The following is a 20,504-nucleotide window of genomic DNA, read 5'->3' on the forward strand; positions in this document are numbered from 1 at the left end:
TAGCTAGGAAACAGAGGATATAGTAGTAAGGGCCGAGATCCCCTAGGGGTTATCCCTCTCCCCTATACTATTTATCCTCTATATAGCCTCCCTCTACTAAGCCATTTGCTAGGCTAGCCCTATAGTTAGTTTGGTAGGCTTTGCTAATAATACTAACCTTCTAGCCTTTAGGAGGGCTAAGGAGGCCTATAACAATCAGCTATAGAGGGCTTAGAAGGCCTACCTATAGTAGGCAAGGACCTAGGGTATAGCCTTTGCCCTAGAAAAGTACGAACTTATCTACTTTAATAGGGGCCGGAAATAGTAGTCACGACCGCTAGAGCTCCTACAGCCCGGAAGGGGTACTACTACTATAGCCCCTTCGAAGTTAGCCAGATTCCTAAGGGTCTAGCTAGACTAGAGGCTATAGTAAGGCCCCTACTATATAAAGGTAGCTAAGAAGCTAGAAACCTAGGAGTTTACCCTAACTAGGCTTACCACGAAGACCTAGGGCCCTAGCCTACTATAGGCCTATAAGGTCTATACTAAGTGTATCCGTAGCGCCCTAACTTATAGGGCCTCGAACTTCTATAAGCCTACTAAGCCAGGGGGTAAGCTAGAAGGCCCTATAAGGGAACTATCAAAGGCCTAGTACAGGGCCCTTCGAGTAATTACTAGGGCCTATAAGGCTACCCCTATCTACTACCTTAAAACAGAGGCCTAGGTACTACCCCTCGACCTCTACCTTAACAAGAGGCTAGCTAACTTCAAAGCCAAACTCGACTAGCTACTCCTATAGACTAGGGCAGGCCTAGGAGCCTCCTAGGTCCCTACGAGGGCTCTTATCCAACAGGCCTATAATAGGCTTAGCTAGAGGTTCCAGAAGAGAAGGACTAGGGCAAGGGACTAGGAGCCGAAGCCTATAACCCTAGAGGTAGCAAGGTCGGCAGTCTAGTAGTAGGTTTAGGAGGGCTATAGAAGGGGTCAACCCCCCCTATAGACCCTATAAGGAAGGCTATAGGCTATAGAACTAGCTATAGTAGCTAGCTAGAGCAACTATTAGAGGGCCGACTAAGCCGGTAAGAGGATATAGTATATATCTGATAAGGACCCCCTATGTCTAGTTTTTATAAGGGAGGGCCTATAAAGGCACTAGGGCCTAACAAAGGCCTAGAGCTCCCTACTAGTATAGGCCTATATAGGGGCTATTAGCCTCTGTGACTTCCTTTTTAGGGTTTAAGTCCTAGGGGTTAATACCCCCTATATGACGAACCTAACTCAGACTTCTTCTAAAAGGGTTCAGACGAAGGTAAGTGATATAGGACAAGTGTATAGGTCGTCTAAGGGATTCGGTAAAGCTAAAGGGTTTATAACAATAGAGTTGTCTCTTATAGTAGTATAATGCTATTAGGAGTACTATAATTATAAGTTACTATTACTAGTGAACTCCTAGAGTCTACCGAAACGAGTAACTATCTATATATATATATAACCTTCCCGGATCACCCTGATCAATCCTTGGTCAGTGATCCTAGTGAGCCGCTTATCGCGATCAGTGACTTTATACTAATCTTAGTGATCGTAAGCTAGTATATAGTAGGGCTTATAGTGCTTCTTACGTTATAATTGGTTCCTTCCGTCCTTTCGGCTTGATTGGCCTATCCATGCCGGTAGCCTAGGCGGCATCTATATGTATATTTCCGTAATACGATGCCCTCCCTCCGAGGCTTTCGACCCGAAAGCCCTCTTAGGTCGTTTCAAATAGCGCTAATACCCTCTTATAACTTGCTCCTATGAGTTCCCCCCCTTGCTCCCTTCTACCATTTACTATGGCTGACCGTATAAAGAAACGCCATCGTAATACAACGTGTAAACGTCGTATCTTAGTCACTACGATTGAGCGAGACGGTTCTAAAACTATGCTATGTTCTAACTATTAGCATATAATGCCTAAGAAGTGTTATATTATATTAGGAAATTCTAAGAGGTATTTGAATTATACGTATAAGGGAAAGTCTTATAACGGGCCAAATATAGCGGATTCCCGTAAGTGGCTTCTATTTGTCCTCTTGTTTCTGTTCTAACTTGTTATAGTGTTACGTAACTAGTGTAAGCAAGATAGGCTAGAGGAGGAAATTTTAGCGGTAGAGGATCTGCTTTAGTAAACTTTAAGCTGCCTTATACATTTACGTTATTAAAAACGAATATTATATGACTAGAGTAATAAGTTCGTTTGTCGAGGTATATAGGGTTTAGATAAGGAAGACAGGGTAGTAGCCCTGATATTAGAAGAATAGGATTTGATAGGTTAGGCATAGGCATCGGGCGCCTTTGGCGTAATTAACTAGGAAGTAGTTAGCTTGTCCTTAGGGTCGGCTCCTACTAGTACTTCTTCCTTCTTGGACGCTAGTTAGGTTCCTAAGTCGGCCCCTATAGTCGGTTAGGGTTCCTCTGGTAGAACTATTCTAGTTTCTTAGGGTAGTTTAGGTTCTTAATCGGCTTTTATAAGTTGTCTTCTATTCTAAAATCAAGCTATTTGACTAGATACTATAGTTCCCTATTAATAATATATAAATCTAGGATTTCTTCGATGTCCTATTCTTCCTCTTTGTCCTTTACTTCGATATTTATAGCAATCTTAGCGTTTTTCGGTATTAGTTCGAGAAGTAAAATATAAAAAACATCTGTCTGTAGTTATATAGATGACGGTAACGATAGTTAGTAGTTAGATATTGAAATTCGTTCTTTAATAACGAAGGGTCTAACCTTCTTAAAGTCTAGCTTTATACTTGGTCGTTTGGTTTATAGGTTTTGTATAATTAGATAGACTTTGTCTCCCCTCTCTAGGTAAGGTCCCTTAAGCCTGTATTTATTATAGTGGTTCTTTATTCTGGTTCTGACAAACTCGAGTTCCTTTTTAAGTTTCTTATATAGTGTATATATCTATTTTGCTTTGACTACTACTCTTGGCACTATAACCTCTAGTCCTTGCCTAAGGTCTGCTTCGTATCTATAGTTTGTAAAGAACGGTATAACTTTGGTCGTTTCTATTAATGTTATATTATAGGCGAGTTATACTATTAGTAATAATATGACCTAGTTATTTTATTAGTAGTTAATGTAGGAGCGGAGGTATTACTCGATAATCTAGTTTAGTCGCTCCATTTGTCCGTTGGTTTATAGGTAATATATTATTAATAGCTTACTATTAACGCCTAATTATTACATTAATACTTGCTAGAACTTTAATATAAACTTGGTATCTCTATTAGTGATCTATTCTTATAGCTAAGTATATACTAATATAACTTACCGATAGATTATATCTATTAGCTGTTTAGCTATCTAGGACTCCTTATAGGGAAAGAAGTATACCTATTTAGTTAGGCAATCTACTATAGTAAGAATACTATTATAGATTACTCCTATAGCCGTATCCTTAGATTCTAGTAGCTTCGTAATAAAGTCTATTGTAACTAAACTCTATAGTTTATTAGCTATTGGCAGTAGCTAAAGTAGCCTATATAGCTTATATTATACCGTCTTACTTCGATTATAGATATTATAGCTCTATACGACTTCCTTAACTTGTACTATTAACTATAGAAAGTCGTAGTGTTTCTTGACTTGTGCGATAGTCTTTATAACTCCTTTATATCCTCCGAGTTTCAACTCGTAGAGTTCTCGAATCATTCGTAGCTATTGGTCTTTATCGTAGATATATACTTTGCCTCGGTACTAGAGTTTCCTATCTTTTTCTTCTACTCCATCAGGTACCATTAATCTAGGTATTGCTTAATACTATACCTCGTTATTCCTTTCTTCTCGAAAGATTACGTAGCATTCTAGGAACGAGTCGAGTAGATCATCTTCTATAGGTGTCTACGTTTCGTGATATAGCGTTCCGTCTATTTGTTCCTTGAATAACGGTGGCGTTGTTTCCGTTTGTCCTTCCGTATGATCCGTTTATCGGCTTAAAGCGTCTGCTTATATATTTTCTTTGCCTTTCTTATAGCGGATCTTAAAGTTAAATTCCGCGAGGAATTCTACCTACCGTATTTATCGTCCGTTAAGCTCTTTTATCATTATAAAGTACTATAAATTCTTATAATCTATATATACTTATACTAGTTTGATCGTACTACTAAGATATAGTTACTACTTCTTAAAAGCTTTGATAATTATAAGTAGTTCCTTGTTATAGATTAGATAGTTAAGACGTGGTCTGTTAAGCTTCTTTAAAAAGAAGGCTATAGGATATAGCTTCCTTTATTTGTCTTATTGTCCTAACTATCCTCCGATAGTATAGTCTAAAGCGTCTGTTTTTACCTTAAATAGCTTCTTAGGGTCTGGTAGTACTAGTATTAGATCCTTAGTAATAGTATTATAAATCTATATAAATGCTTACTTATATCGCTCTTCCTATTGGAACTTAGCGTTCTTCTTAGTAAGCTTATATAATAGTTATACGATCGCTCTAAAGTTCCTAATAAATATCTAGTAGAAGTTCGTAAATCTGATAAAACTTCGTACTTCCGTAACTAACGTTAGTTATAGCCAATTCTTGATAGCTTTAACCTTTAAGGGTTCTATCTAAATTTGTCCTAAGGATATCTCGTATCCTAAAAATACCATCTTCTTAACGTAGAATTCGCTCTTTTCCTTGTTAACTAATAGCTTATATACATATAACACGTCTAGTACTACTCTTATATACTTCTAGTGTTTGTCTATTATCTTAGAGAAGATAAGTATATTATCAAGATAATATACCGTAAATTTGTTAAGAAAGGGTTAGATAGCTTGATTAATTAGGGCTTAGAACATTACTAGCGCGTTTATAAGTCTAAATAGTATGATAAGGTACTTATAGTAGCTATAGGGTATCCTAAAGGCCATTTTCCACTCGTCGCCTTCTTTGATCTATATATAGCTATAGGCTGATAGCAAGTTAAGACACGTAAAATATTAGGCTCTTATTAACTGATCTTAGAGCCGTAAGATTAGTAGTAATAGGTATCGATTCTTTACGGTCTGTTTGTTAAGTTACTAATAGTCGATATATAACTATAGCTTTCTATCTTTCTTAGGTATAAATAGGATTAGGTAGCCTACTAGCGATGTTAACAGGCGGATATATCCTCTTCGAAGGTTCTCCTCTAGATATCGCTTAAGTTCTTCGTTCTATATCTAGCTTATATAATAGATCTTAAAGAACTTTAGTTATACTCCTTCCTTAAGCTTGATCTTATAATCCTATAGGCCGTGTTCTGGTAATCCTTCTAGATGTTTTAGTTTGAATGCTAGGTGTCCTTTGTACTCCTTCAGTACTTCCCTAGTCTTATCTCGTTTCTCGGTTTTCTAATAGTATACAAATTTGGTTCTATCTATAGCGATGCTAGCGATTTCTCCTATCTTAACCTATTACTCTAATTATAGTGCTCTATATTTGTTAACGGAGAGAATAGCTATCGGCGGTTTAGCTCGTTCCTCCTATTATAACGTTAGTGTCGTTATACCGCTTCTTCTAGAGTCCGTAGTGGTCTACCTACTACTGCCTGTCTCTTACGGTAGATCCGTAGAACGTACCTCTCCCTAGGCACCTGTCTATCGTAATCCTTGTACGCTTCCTATTATACTAGTCAAATACGACTCTATTTAGGGTTATAGGTAGCTACTATTCTTCTAGCTAATGTCCGGGTCATAGTCTTTGTACTATAATAGTCCTAGTATTATATCTTTATCGTTGCCTATGTCTATAATACTAAATATAACTACTATAGTCTTCCCTACTATAGTGATATCAATTGGTTCGGTCTCCCTATATACCTATTATATTAGGAATAGCCCTTTGACTATACTATACTTCCGTTTCATTCTCTAGGGTATCTATAGCTAATTTACAAGTATTAGTAAAATTAGGTTTATCTCTGCTTTACTATCTACTAGTATAAGCATTTCGTACTGCTTCTATTACGCCGTTATCTATAGTTGCTTGTCTTACCATTGTTATCTAAAGATTATAGCGATTTCCTATATTTCTGCTAGGAGGTCTTGATATAGTAGTCTCTTACACTAGTTCCTCCTATACTAAGCTACTACTCGCTACTATATAGGCGTTAATAGTTTTCGGGCCCCTCGAAGGGCCCTGACCCGTTTCCTAGGTCAGTATTAACCTCTTTAATTGTTCGGCTAATAGCGGCTTCATCAATCGTACTTATTTCCGTAAGCTATTAAGTACTTATAGTTTCCTACTATTAGGTCCGTTCTACTTTCCGTTATACATGCTATAGCTTTATCTAAAGCTCCCGAATTCGCGATTTCTTTTCGTCCTTGTGATAAAGACAATCGTTACTCTAGTATAAGTCCTATATATCTTGTCCTATTCCGTAGTACCTAGGCTAGGCTCGTCTTAGAACTACCGTAATACCTTCTAGACTCCTAGTTTCGATCTTCTAGAGTAATTCGGCCGCTCTATTTCCCGCGTTATAGACCTATTCTATAGGGTATAAACTTCCGTCCCCATTTTCCTATCGGGTCGGCTAGCAATTGTTTTCGAATTTGTCACGGAAGTAGTATTAGCATTTGTATACTATATACTAGAACTAGGGTACTTATACGTATACCTTATACTAAGGGTATAATTGTATAGTATTGCCTAGAAGATATTAGAATTCTTTTCTAAATCCTTCCTACTATATATAGACTATAGGTACCCTAATGCTAAGGTAAGAATATTTCTTCTAGTAGCTTTCCTATATACGTTCGTCTTTTCTATAGTTCGTATATATAAACTAGTGCTTAGGGTTCTATACATTATAGCTAAGTTACTAATCGTTAAAATGCTTAGTATAACTATCAGGTCTATTATATATTATAGGCTATTCCTCTTTGATAGTTTCTATAATACATCGGAGTTCCCTCATTTCGTCCCTTATCTTATCGCTCTACTAGGCAAGTCAAGTTAGGCATCTATCTCGTTTACGTAACTCTATATTAAGCCGGAAAACTTCGTTACAGTATTATTCGATCTGTTCCTAAAGGAATAAGATATTCGGTCTAGGTCGGTCGACTCCTTAGGTATCGGTTGTCTACGATCTATCTCGCCTCTATATAACCGTAAAACCCTATTACCTTAAGGCTAGGAGAATCGAAATCGGTAGTATATACTCCCCTACTATATCTTATTTAGCAATGCCTATCTCGGGGTCTATAGTAACTAGTTCGGAGTATAGCGTCTATTTGTCTTTACTATTATTATCGTATTTAAGACTATCTATATTGCTATCCCTGTCTTTGTAGCTTATAGCTACTACTTTGACGACGTCTTTAGTCTCGTCGATAACTGTAGTTTCCTTTCCTAGGACTAGTTTCTAGTCTTTCTTTGGGCTTTAACATTCTTGCTTATAGTGTCTTTTCTTTCTATAGTTATAGTAGGTAGTGTTAGACTTATCTTTAGCTATCTTCTTCTTATCCTATTTCTATACTATATCTATATTTATAGCTCTAGGATATATCCTATATAAGGTATTAATATATACTTACTTTTTCTTATCATTAGCCTTAATTATAGTTCTATTTATTTGACCTCGTTTCTACTATTCTTATATATAGAGCTAATTATTAATTCTAATAGCCTATATAATATATTTATCTAGAGTTTTAGGCCGGTTATACTTATATAGCTTATCTTTAACCTTTTCCTTTAAACTATTATAGAATAGTTATATTAACGCCTTATCATTAAGCTAAGACTTAAATATATCCTATCTAAACTATATAGTATAGGAGGTTACTAACTTGGTCTATTAGAGATTAGCAAGCCTTTCTTATACGTAAATCTTCTCGTCTTTATCACTAAAAACCTTCTAAAGCTCTTCTTTAAAGCGGTCATAGGATCGGAAGACTACCTATATAAACGTATCTCGGTCGTCCTTGTCTTCCTTAGTAAGATAGTCGTTCTATATAGGTTCGAACTATCTAAGTGCCTTGCCCTCTAATCTTATAGCTATATAGAGGACTTTGGCTTTGTCATCTAGAAACTTATCATCATTAAGCCAGAAGTAGGATCAGAGGTTAGTTAAAAACCCTACAAGGTCTTCCTTAGTTCCTCCGTATTTACTAGGTAGTTCGATCTTGATACGGCTCGCCTTGGCAGTCTCAAGCGCCTTGATTTTAGTATAGGCCTCGTTAACCAGTTTCTACAAGTGCTTTTCGCCGTTCTCGAGTTCCTTAATTCGAGCTTAAGTAGCCTTATCTCTCTAGTCTAACTCCTAGATTCGCTACTAGAGTTAACCAAGCTAGGCGAGTAGCTATTCGGCCGTAACGCTAGTAGCTATATCGATATCGAGGTCGAAGTCACCTCCGTTCTAAACTATAATAGAACAAAGGGAGTAATAGTAACGTATAACGAACCTAACTCAGACTTCTTCTGAAAGGGTTCAGACGAAGGTAAGTGATGTAGGACAAGTGTATAGGTCGTTTAAGGGATTTGGTAAAGCTAAAGGGTTTATAATAATAGAGTTATCTCTTATAGTAGTATAATACTATTAGGAGTACTATGATTATGAGTTACTATTACTAGTGAACTCCTAGAGTCTACCGAAACGAGTGACTATCTATATGTATATATAACCTTCCTGGATTACCCTGATTAGTCCTTGGTTAGTGATCCTGGTAAGCCGCTTATCGCGATTAGTAACTTTATACTGATCTTGGTGATTGTAAGCCAGTATACGGTGGGGCTTGTAGTGCTTCCTATGTTATAATTGGTTCCTTCCGTCCTTTCGGCTTGATTAGCCTATCTGTGCCGGTGGCCTAGGCGGCATCTATATATATATTTCCGTGATACCTTACTATGCCTATAGCTAGGGGAGGGAGACTGTAGAGCACCTAGTTATATAGTGCCTAAACCTATTAAGAAGCCGAATATAGGAACCTTAGGAAATATGGTCGTAAAGGGACCTAGACCTCGTTTTATAGGGTATAGGGGCTTGTAACCATTGTTTGGCAAGGAGGGTTCTATAGTGGCTAATAGACCTAAGGAGGCTCCCGGAATATCGCCTTGCGAGGAGGCTAGACCGGGAGGGAAGGCCTCTTTAGGGCTGTTCTAGCCACTTCTCCTTTTCTTTGTAGTGTATTAGTATTCCGGATTAGGTGTTAAAGGAGGGATAGAGGTTTTTATCTAGCCTATTAGGTATGGTTTCCTTTATATATAACTAGAGAGGCTCTGGTATACTTATTGGTATAGCGGTATAGGACTAATAATAATAATAATAATAATAATAATAGTAGTATATTAGCGCTTACCTTACTAAGCTAATCATTATAATATTATTATCCTACTTAATCTTATAGATAGTAAGCCTATATTAGTATCTTACCTAGCTCTCGAAGTTCTAGATAACTCCTATAATTTGGTCTAGTGACTTTATTATTAGGAAGAAAGGGAAGAGCTTCCTACTATACTTATTAATAATTATAAGTAGCTATCGTAATCTATTAATCGATTTAGGATAGTCGAATAAGTCCTAGGCTACTCGCTAGGATAGGTATATAGACTTCTGCTCTAATAGTCTTCTTAAAATAACCTTAGTAGTGTAAGTATAAGTATAGCTCTTATACTTAATATATATTATCCCTTTGATATGGACGTTTCTATTATTATTAATAAGCGCTTTTAATACTTCTAGTCTAAGGTAGCTAGCTCTTAAGTACTAAAGATCCTTAGTATCCTCTCTTATAGTAGGTAATACTTATATATATAACCTTCTAATATATATGGTAAATATATTCTATAAGGATATATAAACGTTTATAATACCTACTTTACTAATTAAGATATAGTCTACGAAGCTTAAGTAATAGGAAAGTAGCTTATATTTAAGGAAGGTAAGATTATACTTATATTCTAACTTATAAAGAATAATATTATTTTTTAGTATTCTAAAATATAGTAAGCAATCTAAGTTATAGTACCAAGTACCTACCTTAAGTAATAGAGCTTCTAAGACAATATTAATATAGAACCCTTTGACGATAGTAATATCCTTAAGTATTAACTTCTTAATATATAGTCTATATAGTCTATCTAGAACGTTCTTAATTACCTAAGTACCTCTCCTACTAATAAGAAAGGTTATAGTACCTACTTTAACAAACTAAGGATCTTCTACCTTAACAAATATCTTAGGTAAAAGGAACTTCTTATCGTTAACTAAGTAGGTTATACTATATAAGTCTAATAGAGTACTTTCTAAAAGAGGATAATACTATAGAGAAGTTATACTAAACGCCCTATAGTAAGTTAAGAGTTTACTAAGTAGTTAAGGGCTAATAATTAATATATTAAGAGAACTAGGGTATCTTACCCCTAACTACCTAGAATAGGATAGCTCTCCCTACTTAATAATAAGAAGATTTTTTAATCTAGCCTACTTTAGCTTATCAAGCTCTTAGTAAATCCTCTTATACTCCTTATTAGATAGGTATAAATATTGCTTATTACTATAGATAGCTTACTTAAGAGTATAATAGTCTATTAGATCCTATAGATATCTTAGACACTTATAGGGACACTTTATATTATACCGCTAAGCGCTATAGGAGTCTCTATACAAGTCTTTACCTCTCTCCTTATCGCTCTTCTAAGCTATAAGAAGTATTAGTGTATAGGTTATCAAGAAGATTCTATATTTCTAAGAGACTCTAGGTTATATATTGTCATTAATTAGGATCTTAGCTATTGTAATAAGGGAGCTAAGCTCTAGAAATAGCTTTCCTATATTATTAATAAGCTTAATTTTTATCCTCTTATATACTACCTAACTTAGTAAGATATATATAATAATAGTATTAAAAAAGGTATAAAGTCTTTATATACCTTATGCTTCTAGGATATTATATTAGATAGCTTACTGGAAGGTAATATTAAAGTTATAAATCTAGTACTATAGATTAACTCCTAAACGCTTAACTATATTAAGACTAGTTATATATTATATTATAATTATTATATAAAGCGTTATAATAGATAGTATAAATATAGAGTAAAGTACCTAGATAATACCCCTAATAAGATTAATATCCTTCTTCCTATATACTTTTATAGCTTTATAGAGTTTAGGATCTATAATATATACTAGTTAGCATTATAGCTATCCTATCTACTTATTAATATCTAAGGTATATATGATATTCTTATATAAGGAGTCTTCTAGCTATATAAATTTAGCTACGACGGCTATATCTAAAGGTATCAAGTCTCTAGACATTAAGGGCGATAATCTTCCTTCTTAGAGTTGCTCCTAGGTCGCTAGGATAAGGTTATACCTAGCTTGTTTACAAGTCGGGCGCTCTAGAACTTCTAGATCTAGCTTATAGTCGCTATCAGGGTTAACGAATCTCTATATACTAGCGAATTTAGCCTATAACTATAGTTTAATATACTACGAGTTCTAGGAACTAGGCCTTATAAGGTATATAGAAGTCTTGATTAGGATCTCGGACATGGTAGACAGATATGTCGTCGAATGCGTATAGAAGCAGGGTAAGTGAGTTCGTAACAGAAGAAGAAGCTACTACTATTGTATAGAAGATGTGTTGGCAGAGGAGTAGTCAAGGCGCTGGGCTTATAACTACCGAACGTAGTGATGAGCTTCTAGGAGCATTAAAAGCAGTCTCTATAGTAGGTGGCTATACAAAGGAAAAGAGTGCCTTGTTGAAATTATCTATAAAGGAGATAAAACGACTGATATTTATAGACAAAGGGACTGGCCAATACGTTAGCAACGATGCCTTATACGCTATAGTACGTATATGGCTAATACTCTTAGAAGCTCCACAGCTTCTGACAATTAATATACCTCCGTGATGCCATTCGGTTTTGCGGCTTCTATGTGGTACTATGCCTAGCGTTCGTTTTCAGCCTGTATCGACCGAACCATCTTGGTCGTCTACTAGGGGTGTTGGAAGCTTTGTAGAAGGCTTGGCGGTTTCCATGGTTGTATGATAAGAATTGGAGGTTGTCGTAGGGGTTCTGCTAGGACATGGGAACTCTACATATGCGCCAATCAATTAGATGCGAAGAACCGGGACAAGTCATAGGGTGCCATTGCTATTGACAGGGAGAGAGTGAAACTCGGATTCGGGGGGCTCATAACAGTTGGCACTACAGGGGTAACCAAAACATCTCCGTATCCCGTCAAGACTAATTACGTTTTCAAGCTCTTGACGATAACAACAAAGCTTCTCTGGCTCAGTGTTTTCCGAGACCCCATACGCTTAACCGCCTCCGTGCGGCCTCAGTTCTGAGAGCCCTTTGTCATGTCCTACTAGCCAACCCTCCCGCAAGCCCAAATGAGAGAGCAGCAAGAACCATCACTACAGCAAGTGGTCGAGTTGTAACGCTGCGTTTCATCGTAACACTGGTTTTGGGATTCAAAGCACGTTAATTAGGTGTTCGACTTCCATTGTACTAGGGAGGCTTGTCTAATTACTTACACAGACCCAGGTACCGCCCGGCCGATTGCAGCGGCGCCCCAAGGTGTCGTTTCCTTGAGTGATGTTAAATACAACTTAAGTCGGACCCCCCATATACCGACCACCCCCATTTTCCGACCGCTTGGCAAACCTACACCGCTTCCTTAACCCAACCACTTCAACTTACCACAACTCTACCAATTCCATACCAAACAAGCTTATCTTTTGAATATATATTTGTTAGCTTATAATAGCTTATACTAAGCAGGATTTACAGGATGCGATTATACAATACTAACAGGGTATTCGGTTATAACGAAGTATCTATAAGGAATTCGGTATTCCAAGGACAACTTTCTACGACCGCCTCTATGGCTCTTAACCATATTTAATTGCTTCCGAACCACGGCAATCTCTTAGCCGGGTATAAGAAGAACGACTTACCGAGTAGGTTTTGATCCAGGCTGCCCTAGGTGTCCTACTAATATATACGCAAATCAGGGAGTTCGCTAGCCGTATCCTCTAGGTATAAGGAGCAAGCTATACGATAGTTAGAAAAGGCTAGTTAGCTCGGTTTCTTCATAGGAACCCTGTTCTCAGAACCTAACGAGCCCGTAAGATAGATTTAGTCTGTATTAATGGTGCTATTAACTTAGTTATACGTAGTTGGTAGCCACGGCTAAGCATCCTAGCTATCAAGGGCATCTTACTAGCTAACCGTTAGAATATAGACAAATATAGCATTATAGAAGGGTAGGGAACTAACGGTCTGGTGGTTAGAAGTGCCTAAATACGTATAATTTAGCGTAAAGCTCCTGGTTCGCGTACCTAGACTTCATTCCTTAAGTATATCTCTATAATAGAGATATCCCTCCTCCTGGTTATTATCTTCAAGGGCAAGAGTCTTTAATAATAGTGGTTTCCTATCGATAAGATGGAACTAAAGGACTAGAGGTTTATAGTAATAGAGATAGGCTAGACTAATCAAACTATTATAGTTAAATAGCTCTAAGAAGTCTTTATTCCTTTTAGCTAGCTAGAGGATAGTTCCTAGTAACGACTTCTAATACTAGATAGCTATAATAGCTATATAACTAATAACTTTATATAGCTATATTATAAGAATAATATCTAGTTATTCTTTTTACCTCTATATACTTCTTACGTCCTTTAGCTATTAGATCTATTAGTCTTTTCCCCCCTAAAGTACACTTACTAGAAGCTCCTTAATAATATAATATCCTAGGTAGAATTATCTATCTTAGGCAAATAGACGATGATTAGGTATATTATCAAGGCTTAGAAAGAGGCTATTATAGCCTAGAATATCAAGGTAGGATAGAAGGTATCTAGGTTATAGCTAGTTAATATAGTAAAACCCCTAATAAGTAGACTCCTATTAGAAAATTCAAATAACCTGACTAATCCTAATAAATAGCCAGCTTCTATATAGACTCCAGAACCTGTTTAACACTCCTAGCCTTCGAAAGGAGCCGTTAACCTAATTTTCAATATACTATAGAGGAAGTCAGACTTATATAGTCAGCTGACTAACCTATCTACTAAGACTTAGCACCCCTCTATATATAGGCTCTTATTTAGGAAGGTTGAGAAAGCTTTCGACCAGAAGGACTTTAAGTTAGCTCAGTTATAATAGGAAAACGAAGCTCTGAAGGCATAGTTGGAAGCAGCCTAGCCGTCGAAGAGGAAGAGGGTAATGGTGGATCTAAATAAGCAGTTTGCGATGATTGAACAGATCTACCAGGCCTAGATAGAAGCCGGCCGTATAGAGGACCCTACTGCCGAATAGAGTGGCTTAGAAAGTGTAGAATCAACGGCTTCCTATATTGTAGTTGGTTGAACAGGTCTGTAATATATATGGTTGAAGAAGATGGGTAGTTGTGGGTGCCAAGGTTTGCCAAGCGGTTGGAAAATGGGGGTGGTCGGTATATGGGGGGTCCGACTTACTGTTGGGACGGCCATGCTAATATACAGAGGTAGCTTGTCAGGAACTAAAGTCCTTGGTTTCATCGTAGTAAGAATACACGTACGATTGTATAATTATGAGTGATTATTGCAAATATATCGGGTTAATCTTACCTGGCACCCAAGACCCAGAGTTCGACGAGACCAAGCTGTTTAGTATTAATAATTAATTAGTGGACAACATCTCTGGTTTTTGGTGGTTGTGATTGTCAATTTTTCTTTCCATTTGGACTGCTATCCCAAACAAAGTCGTTGCTATCGTTAACAAAATGGTGATGCCACAAAATCATTCCAGGTTCCTTCGTTTATCCTTTTTTTTTGGTTCAGATTATATAGTATATTACGCCCGTTCATGCAACGTATCGCGCTCACCTCTCTCTCTCTCTCTACTCCGCATCCAGCGGCGCCTTCGGCGGTGTGTCGTTCACTTGCACCCCACCACGCTTCTTCTCGTGGCTGTCCGGCATGGGGAGAGCCCATCCGCCCTCGCCCTCTGGAGTCGCCAACCATAACCTCAGGAGATGGCGCCGTGGTGCTGGGGGAGCAAAGTCTGAAAGATGCCTGGGTCAGCAACCGATCAAGGGGGAAGAAGACAAGCACAGCAAGCAAGGAGCGTCACTCACCCTTGTACGCGGTCCGGGCATGCAGCAGATGCGCGTTGCTCACAAACTGGACGTCGCCCACCTCGAGGATCATGTGCAGGGCCTCGCGCTGGCACACCTCCTCGAGGACGTCCATGGCCCTCTTCTGCTCGTCGCTCAGCGGTGGCACGAGGCCGCGCTCGACGAAACGGCCCAGGCTGCGCACGTAGTAGGGGTCCCACTTGCAGTACAGCCGGCCCTTGCCGCCGTTCTCGAGGTAGACGACGGGCTGGCGGATGTACTCCTCCTGGCCGTCGCTGACCTCGCCCTTGCGGTCAAAGTACCAGATGGGCTTGGTCAGCAGCTCGGCCACGTCCGGGTGCTCCTGCTGCAGGACGTTCCAGACGCGGTGGACGCTGACGATGTCGCTCTCGCCGCCCTCCTGGGCGCGGTGCAGGCACAGCAGGCCGACGATGTCCGAGTCGTCGGCGTGGAAGAACTGGCGCGCCGCCGTGCGGTAGATGCGCACCGCGTGGATCTGGGTCGGGTCGTCGCCGACGTCCTTGACGTGGCCCAGCACGTGGCCGCGCCCGTTCTGGGAGACCGGGTAGCCCAGGTGGGTGCCCAGGCCGAGGTAGGCCACCGCCGTCTTTTCCGGGGACCAGAGGTGGGTGGGGAAGTTCTTGAGCAGGGCGAAGCCCTTGCCGTTGAGCAGGTCGTCGCGCAGAGCGCTGAGGGTCTTGGAAAAGGTGGGGAGGTCGAAGCTTTCTTTCGAAATGCCAGTGAGCGGGGCGCCCGAGGCGATGAAGGCGTCAGCGGCTTGGGAGAGCTCCTCAATCTCGGTGGGAGTGAGGGGGTGGACCCAGCGCTCCGGGTTCGAGCTGAACTCGGAGGCCTGCCACACGGTTGGGCCGGTGATGTGCTTGGGGAACGCAGAGTAGGGCTTCAGAACGTCGTAGAGCGGTGGGTGCTGGCCCGACGTCCGCACGCCGTCGGGGAAGATGTGGCGCGGGGCTTCATCATTGCGCTTGAGTGGCTGCGCGGGGTTGGTTTGGGGCTCGTCGACCAAGATACCGGGAGCCATTGTCCCTGTTTTGGGTATCGGATAATAGCTCGAAACAAACGGTGACTGTTGAGCCGAAGAGTATATGAATATATGGCAGCAGAAAGAAGAAGAAAGCGGACAGGAAAACCGTGCAGTGCTTGTTTTTTAGAATCAGATGAGAACGCAAGTCGTCTAGGTGAAGAAGGTGAAGCGTCACACAGGTATAAGTACCTGGGTAGTCGGAGACAACTCGGGAGTACGGATAATTAATAGATGCTAATCGTATGAGTCCTGTACCGGGTACAGCAGCGCGCCGATTGCGTGATTGGCGGATGAGGAAGCCATCAGCTGCGTCGATGGGGTCGCGGTGACCGTTGTGCCGAATTGGCTGCTGCGGATGGGGAGCGTTGCAGTGTATCTACACACCAAAGCGCTGGTGCATTGCGAGATCGAGCTTGGTGATGGCGTGCTCACAACCGGCCGTCGCCGCAACACCATCGCCCCGCAATGCGCATGCCGATTACACTTCCGATCCAAAACCCGGAGGGGCTTCGATCACTTTCCCCTTCTTTACCCAGTAATATAGTCCTTTCCGACGGCTGAACCCTATACCACAACTGGTCGTGTTGGCGACGCGCTAGTATGGTCCAAGAGTGGACATTGACGATGGCCCGGTTTGGTGGCGTTGAGTCGCGTGCAAATGCTTCTGTGAAAAGAGTTCGTTGGTTAATTACCAGAATATCGGGTTATACTCTACGTAATCCCTCAGAAGGAAAAAAAATTAAAATAAAATGGGAAACAGCTATTCCAACATGTTCGCGTTTCTCCATGGTAATTAGCTGTTGTTTTTATTGTGTATTAATACGACCAGCCATCAGGGCCAACGCAGGTACAAAATTAGGTTCTCTTGCTCGTTCATCTTCAGAAACATTTTCATTTCAGAAACATCTGGGACAGATGCACCTCTTGAAAGTTGCTTGGTCGCAACTACGGGTGTAAATGTGTTACCCTGCATTTGTTGATTAGAACATATCGTATTCAAATTGCGAAATGGACTGTCCTTTCTGATCTTCCTTGGTCGACGTCATTATGAGACTCGCAGTGGAGTGTAATTATGAGCCGAAATGTGGCGCGAGAAATCGTGAAGCCAGCCCAATAATTAGTCTGGAGCAAGCGTGCCCAAAGACGCAGGCAGAGACAAGTCTCGGGCTTTCCACAGCGGTTTCAACTTCTTTTACATCGGTTCCTCAGATACAAGGCTCCTTGACTTATGGTGTGAGCACGAGGCGCTCGAGATCTGTTCCCCCGTTGGACTGCACCGACGAAGGTCCTCTGAATGCGACGAGAGCGGCCAGGATCCTCTGTTCCAAGGCCCAGAATACGGCTGAACCTACCTATATGCCAACTGTTCAAGCCTTAGCGTAATTACTGCTATTAGCATTCAGCACTATCAAACTTACGTCTCATTAGAATTCCTTGATCCCCAATGATTCTCTTGTATTCTCTATAATTAATAATTAATTAGGTCAACCCGGCTTAGTGCCACGTGAGCTTGCGCTTTGGAAACCGAGACCCGGTTGTTGCAACAAAACAGGAAGAGACTGTGCGATTGCATAATTAGACCCCAAATTATATAGCTGCAGAGGAGCGAAGGAGTCACCACTCGGTGCTGGGACTTCCATTCAATCGATGAAAGCGGGTCTCTCAGGGCGACGGCCTGAGGTACAATTTGATATTACCAGCTCGTCAGCGTTAATAGTGGAAACTGAAAAAATTATTATATTTTCTTCAGTTTATTCTATGACCATCGTTGATCGTGTATTTGACCACCTAGTGTCGTAATATATGTGTAAGGCGCGAATCGCCTGTTACCCGAACCTTGACAATTATTAATGGAAATGGAGCAAAAACTACAGGGAACTAACAAACAAAACCGAGAGATACAAGAAGAAACATTCTGTAGCGTGCCGTGCAAAAAATAATGGAGCCATGATGCTAGTAACCCAACCTTACTTGCCAGACCGAAATCAGGGGAGCAGTCTCTTTAGCGGGTGCGCCTCGGTATTGAAGACGTACTCATCCAGGCTGATCAGTTCGGGCTCGCTGAACATCAAGTAAAAATACTTGAGCGTCTCGCCCAACCAGAAACTCTCCATCGAGTCGCTCAGCTCGGGCGTCCCCTCGGCGGCGGTGACATCCCAAATGGCCGAGTTGGCCAGCGGCGTCCTGGTGTTCTCCTCGATCGCCTCGTACATTTTCCAGGCCGACTCGGGCAGATCTTTGCGGCCGGTGATGCGGTACAAGATGAAGACGCTCTCGATGGCCTCGGGCCGCAACATGTATCGCTTGTCGCCGATGGCGACGAAGCCTTTGGGTATTCCTTTGCGGAGGATGGCCGCGTCGGCGTCGTCGGGATCCGTGTTGCGATCCAGGCCGCCCCTGGAGAGCACAGCTTCCCGCCACTTGTCCTCGTCCCACGGGCAGTCGTCGGCAGACTCGCACGGCAGCATGTGGAAGGTCTCGGGCATGATTCCCAGCGGCATGTTCTGGTAGGTCCAGATACACCCATCCATCAGCTTCTCGCCTTTTTCCACGTGAGTCTTGTTCCCGACCAGCCGGCCGCCGAGGGCGAGCATGCCGCCCGCATAACAGACGAGGTGTTGACCCTCAGGGCGCAGGCGCCGGGTCGTCTTGCCGTCCTCTGTCTTGACTGTCACCAGCCCGGACATGAGGACGTCCTTCTCGTCGGGCAGCATGGGCCGGTAGAGGTTGTGCTTGATGGCGGTGTGCATCGCCGCCTCGTACATCTCGCGATAGACGGGGAGGAGGCCGCCGACGAGAGCATGCGTTTTAGGGAGGTATTCGTACAGTGAATCGGCCATGGAGCCGAGGGTATAGTCGTGATGCTGGTTAAACTCTGCCCTACGGGCGTTCACCACGATCGGCCACATACCCGGCAGGCCGGTGGTTTGCTGCTGCTTGTGGAGCAGATCGATGATGCGCTGCACCGCGTCGTACCATTTCGGGTCACCCGTCAGCATGGACAGGCGGATGAACTCGAGCGAAAAGGTGCCGATCTCGGCGAGCAGGACGTGGTCGTCGGCCACCTGGGCTCTGCCCCAGCCTGCCGCCCACGCGTTCCAGCGCGTCAGGGGCATCCTGTTGGGGGTGTCGAAAGCGACATAGAGCATCTCGCCCACCTCTCTGGCCTTGGTCAAGAGTCGCACGTCCCCGCTGAGGTCATACGCGGCGAGGAAGCCGCCGAGATAGCGGATGTTGGTCTCAAATACGTTGATGTCCTGGGAGGAGACCTTGTCAAAGTTGATGGTCGACGCGGCGGCGACGGCCTCCTCAAACTCGTCCATCAGACCCATGATCCAGAGGGTGTCGAGGCTGTCGACGAGCGTGGCGCCCCATCCGCCAAAGGGGTCATGCCGCCCCCCGCTCACGGGCTTGAGCTCATCGCTCATCCAGGCAAGCTTGCGGTACGACTTCCAGCAGCGCTGAAAGGATGCCTTGACGGCATCGCGCCTCTTGAGGCGCAGGTCACGGTCCGAGTCGGACTCTGGGCCAAATTCGGCCTGCACCTTGGGTAGCGCCAACGGCTGCCCGGTGGGAAGCGGCCGCGGATCCTTGACTGGGTACTTCGTCTTTAGTTTGGTCCATTTCGTGTTTAGGGCCGGGCCGCGAGTTGGGGCGCGAGTTGGGCCGCTAGTTGCGTCGCGAACCCCGTCATCGAAAGACAAACGCGGGTCATAGGATTCGAGTCGTCGGAAGGAGTACAAGAAGAGGATGCAGAGTGTGATGGAGATGAATGCGATTGTTTTTCGTCTTCCGAATGCCGGCATTTTCGACATTGAAGCTAGCGCGGCACGGTCGGGTGTGCAGGGAGGCAGTTGGCAGTTGGCGGTTGCTGCGGCTGTTGAAGCTTGCAGGTTCGGATTCCGATTCTGAAACGGGCCCCTGAAAGGCGCGGGGGACCGGGGTTGAAAATTACTACTTGTAAGGGAAGGGAGGAGTGGGACTGTAATCTTACCTCCTATTGGTGACATTATGAGCGCTTTGAAATGCGTTGTAACTTCAAGGGTTCTTTTCTTGCATTGCCCTCATGGAATCCGTAGTTAGTGTAATCAATCCGTACACCTAGGTTACTCCAGTCGCCCCTCGGTAGATGCCACGTGGGTGACCGCGATGCCGTCATTTGTCCCATCCCTCTGGTTCCGCCGGGATTTGGATTCTTTGTTCAGAATGCTATCTCCACTAATCCGTATGTTAACTAAGCCCCAAGCCAGGCGATTCCGAAAACAGATTCTGGCTTGTTTACTGTACTTGTCTTGTATTCCCTCAGGTACGCTTCATAATCTCCGTGCTGTATGTGTAGTTATGTGCTGCACACTTACAAGACATTGCGACTGTGCCTTTCCCAACTGTCA

General features: G+C 42.2%; 2 protein-coding genes across 2 annotated transcripts; both read right to left on the minus strand.

The window, feature by feature from the left end:
• Positions 1-14,648: 14,648 nt before the first annotated feature.
• Positions 14,649-16,252, minus strand: P884DRAFT_252883 (uncharacterized protein). The gene is made up of 2 exons (XM_069440750.1): positions 15,069-16,252; positions 14,649-14,995 (listed from the first exon to the last, which is right to left on the minus strand). The coding sequence occupies exons 1-2, from the start codon at positions 16,108-16,110 to the stop codon at positions 14,832-14,834; spliced, it is 1,206 nt and encodes a 401-aa protein (XP_069293132.1). The 5' UTR covers positions 16,111-16,252; the 3' UTR covers positions 14,649-14,831.
• Positions 16,253-17,840: 1,588 nt separating this feature from the next.
• On the minus strand, positions 17,841-19,986 carry P884DRAFT_265598 (glycoside hydrolase family 47 protein). The gene has a single exon (XM_069441955.1). It carries the CDS (start codon positions 19,926-19,928, stop codon positions 18,099-18,101), a length of 1,830 nt encoding a protein of 609 aa, XP_069293133.1. The 5' UTR covers positions 19,929-19,986; the 3' UTR covers positions 17,841-18,098.
• Positions 19,987-20,504: the final 518 nt, after the last annotated feature.

The sequence above is a fragment of the Thermothelomyces heterothallicus genome (genome assembly GCF_042370625.1).
Source record: "Thermothelomyces heterothallicus CBS 202.75 unplaced genomic scaffold P884_scaffold_53, whole genome shotgun sequence".
Lineage (NCBI taxonomy): Eukaryota > Fungi > Ascomycota > Sordariomycetes > Sordariales > Chaetomiaceae > Thermothelomyces > Thermothelomyces heterothallicus.

Excerpts from the sequence above, each read along its gene's own strand:
- P884DRAFT_252883 (XM_069440750.1), bottom strand. The coding sequence starts at position 16,110 with ATGGCTCCCGGTATCTTGGTCGACGAGCCCCAAACCAACCCCGCGCAG. Across the intron at positions 14,996-15,068 it reads TGCCCGGACCGCGTACAAGG|ACTTTGCTCCCCCAGCACCA; the intron begins GTGAGTGACGCT and ends GGCATCTTTCAG.
- P884DRAFT_265598 (XM_069441955.1), bottom strand. The coding sequence starts at position 19,928 with ATGTCGAAAATGCCGGCATTCGGAAGACGAAAAACAATCGCATTCATC.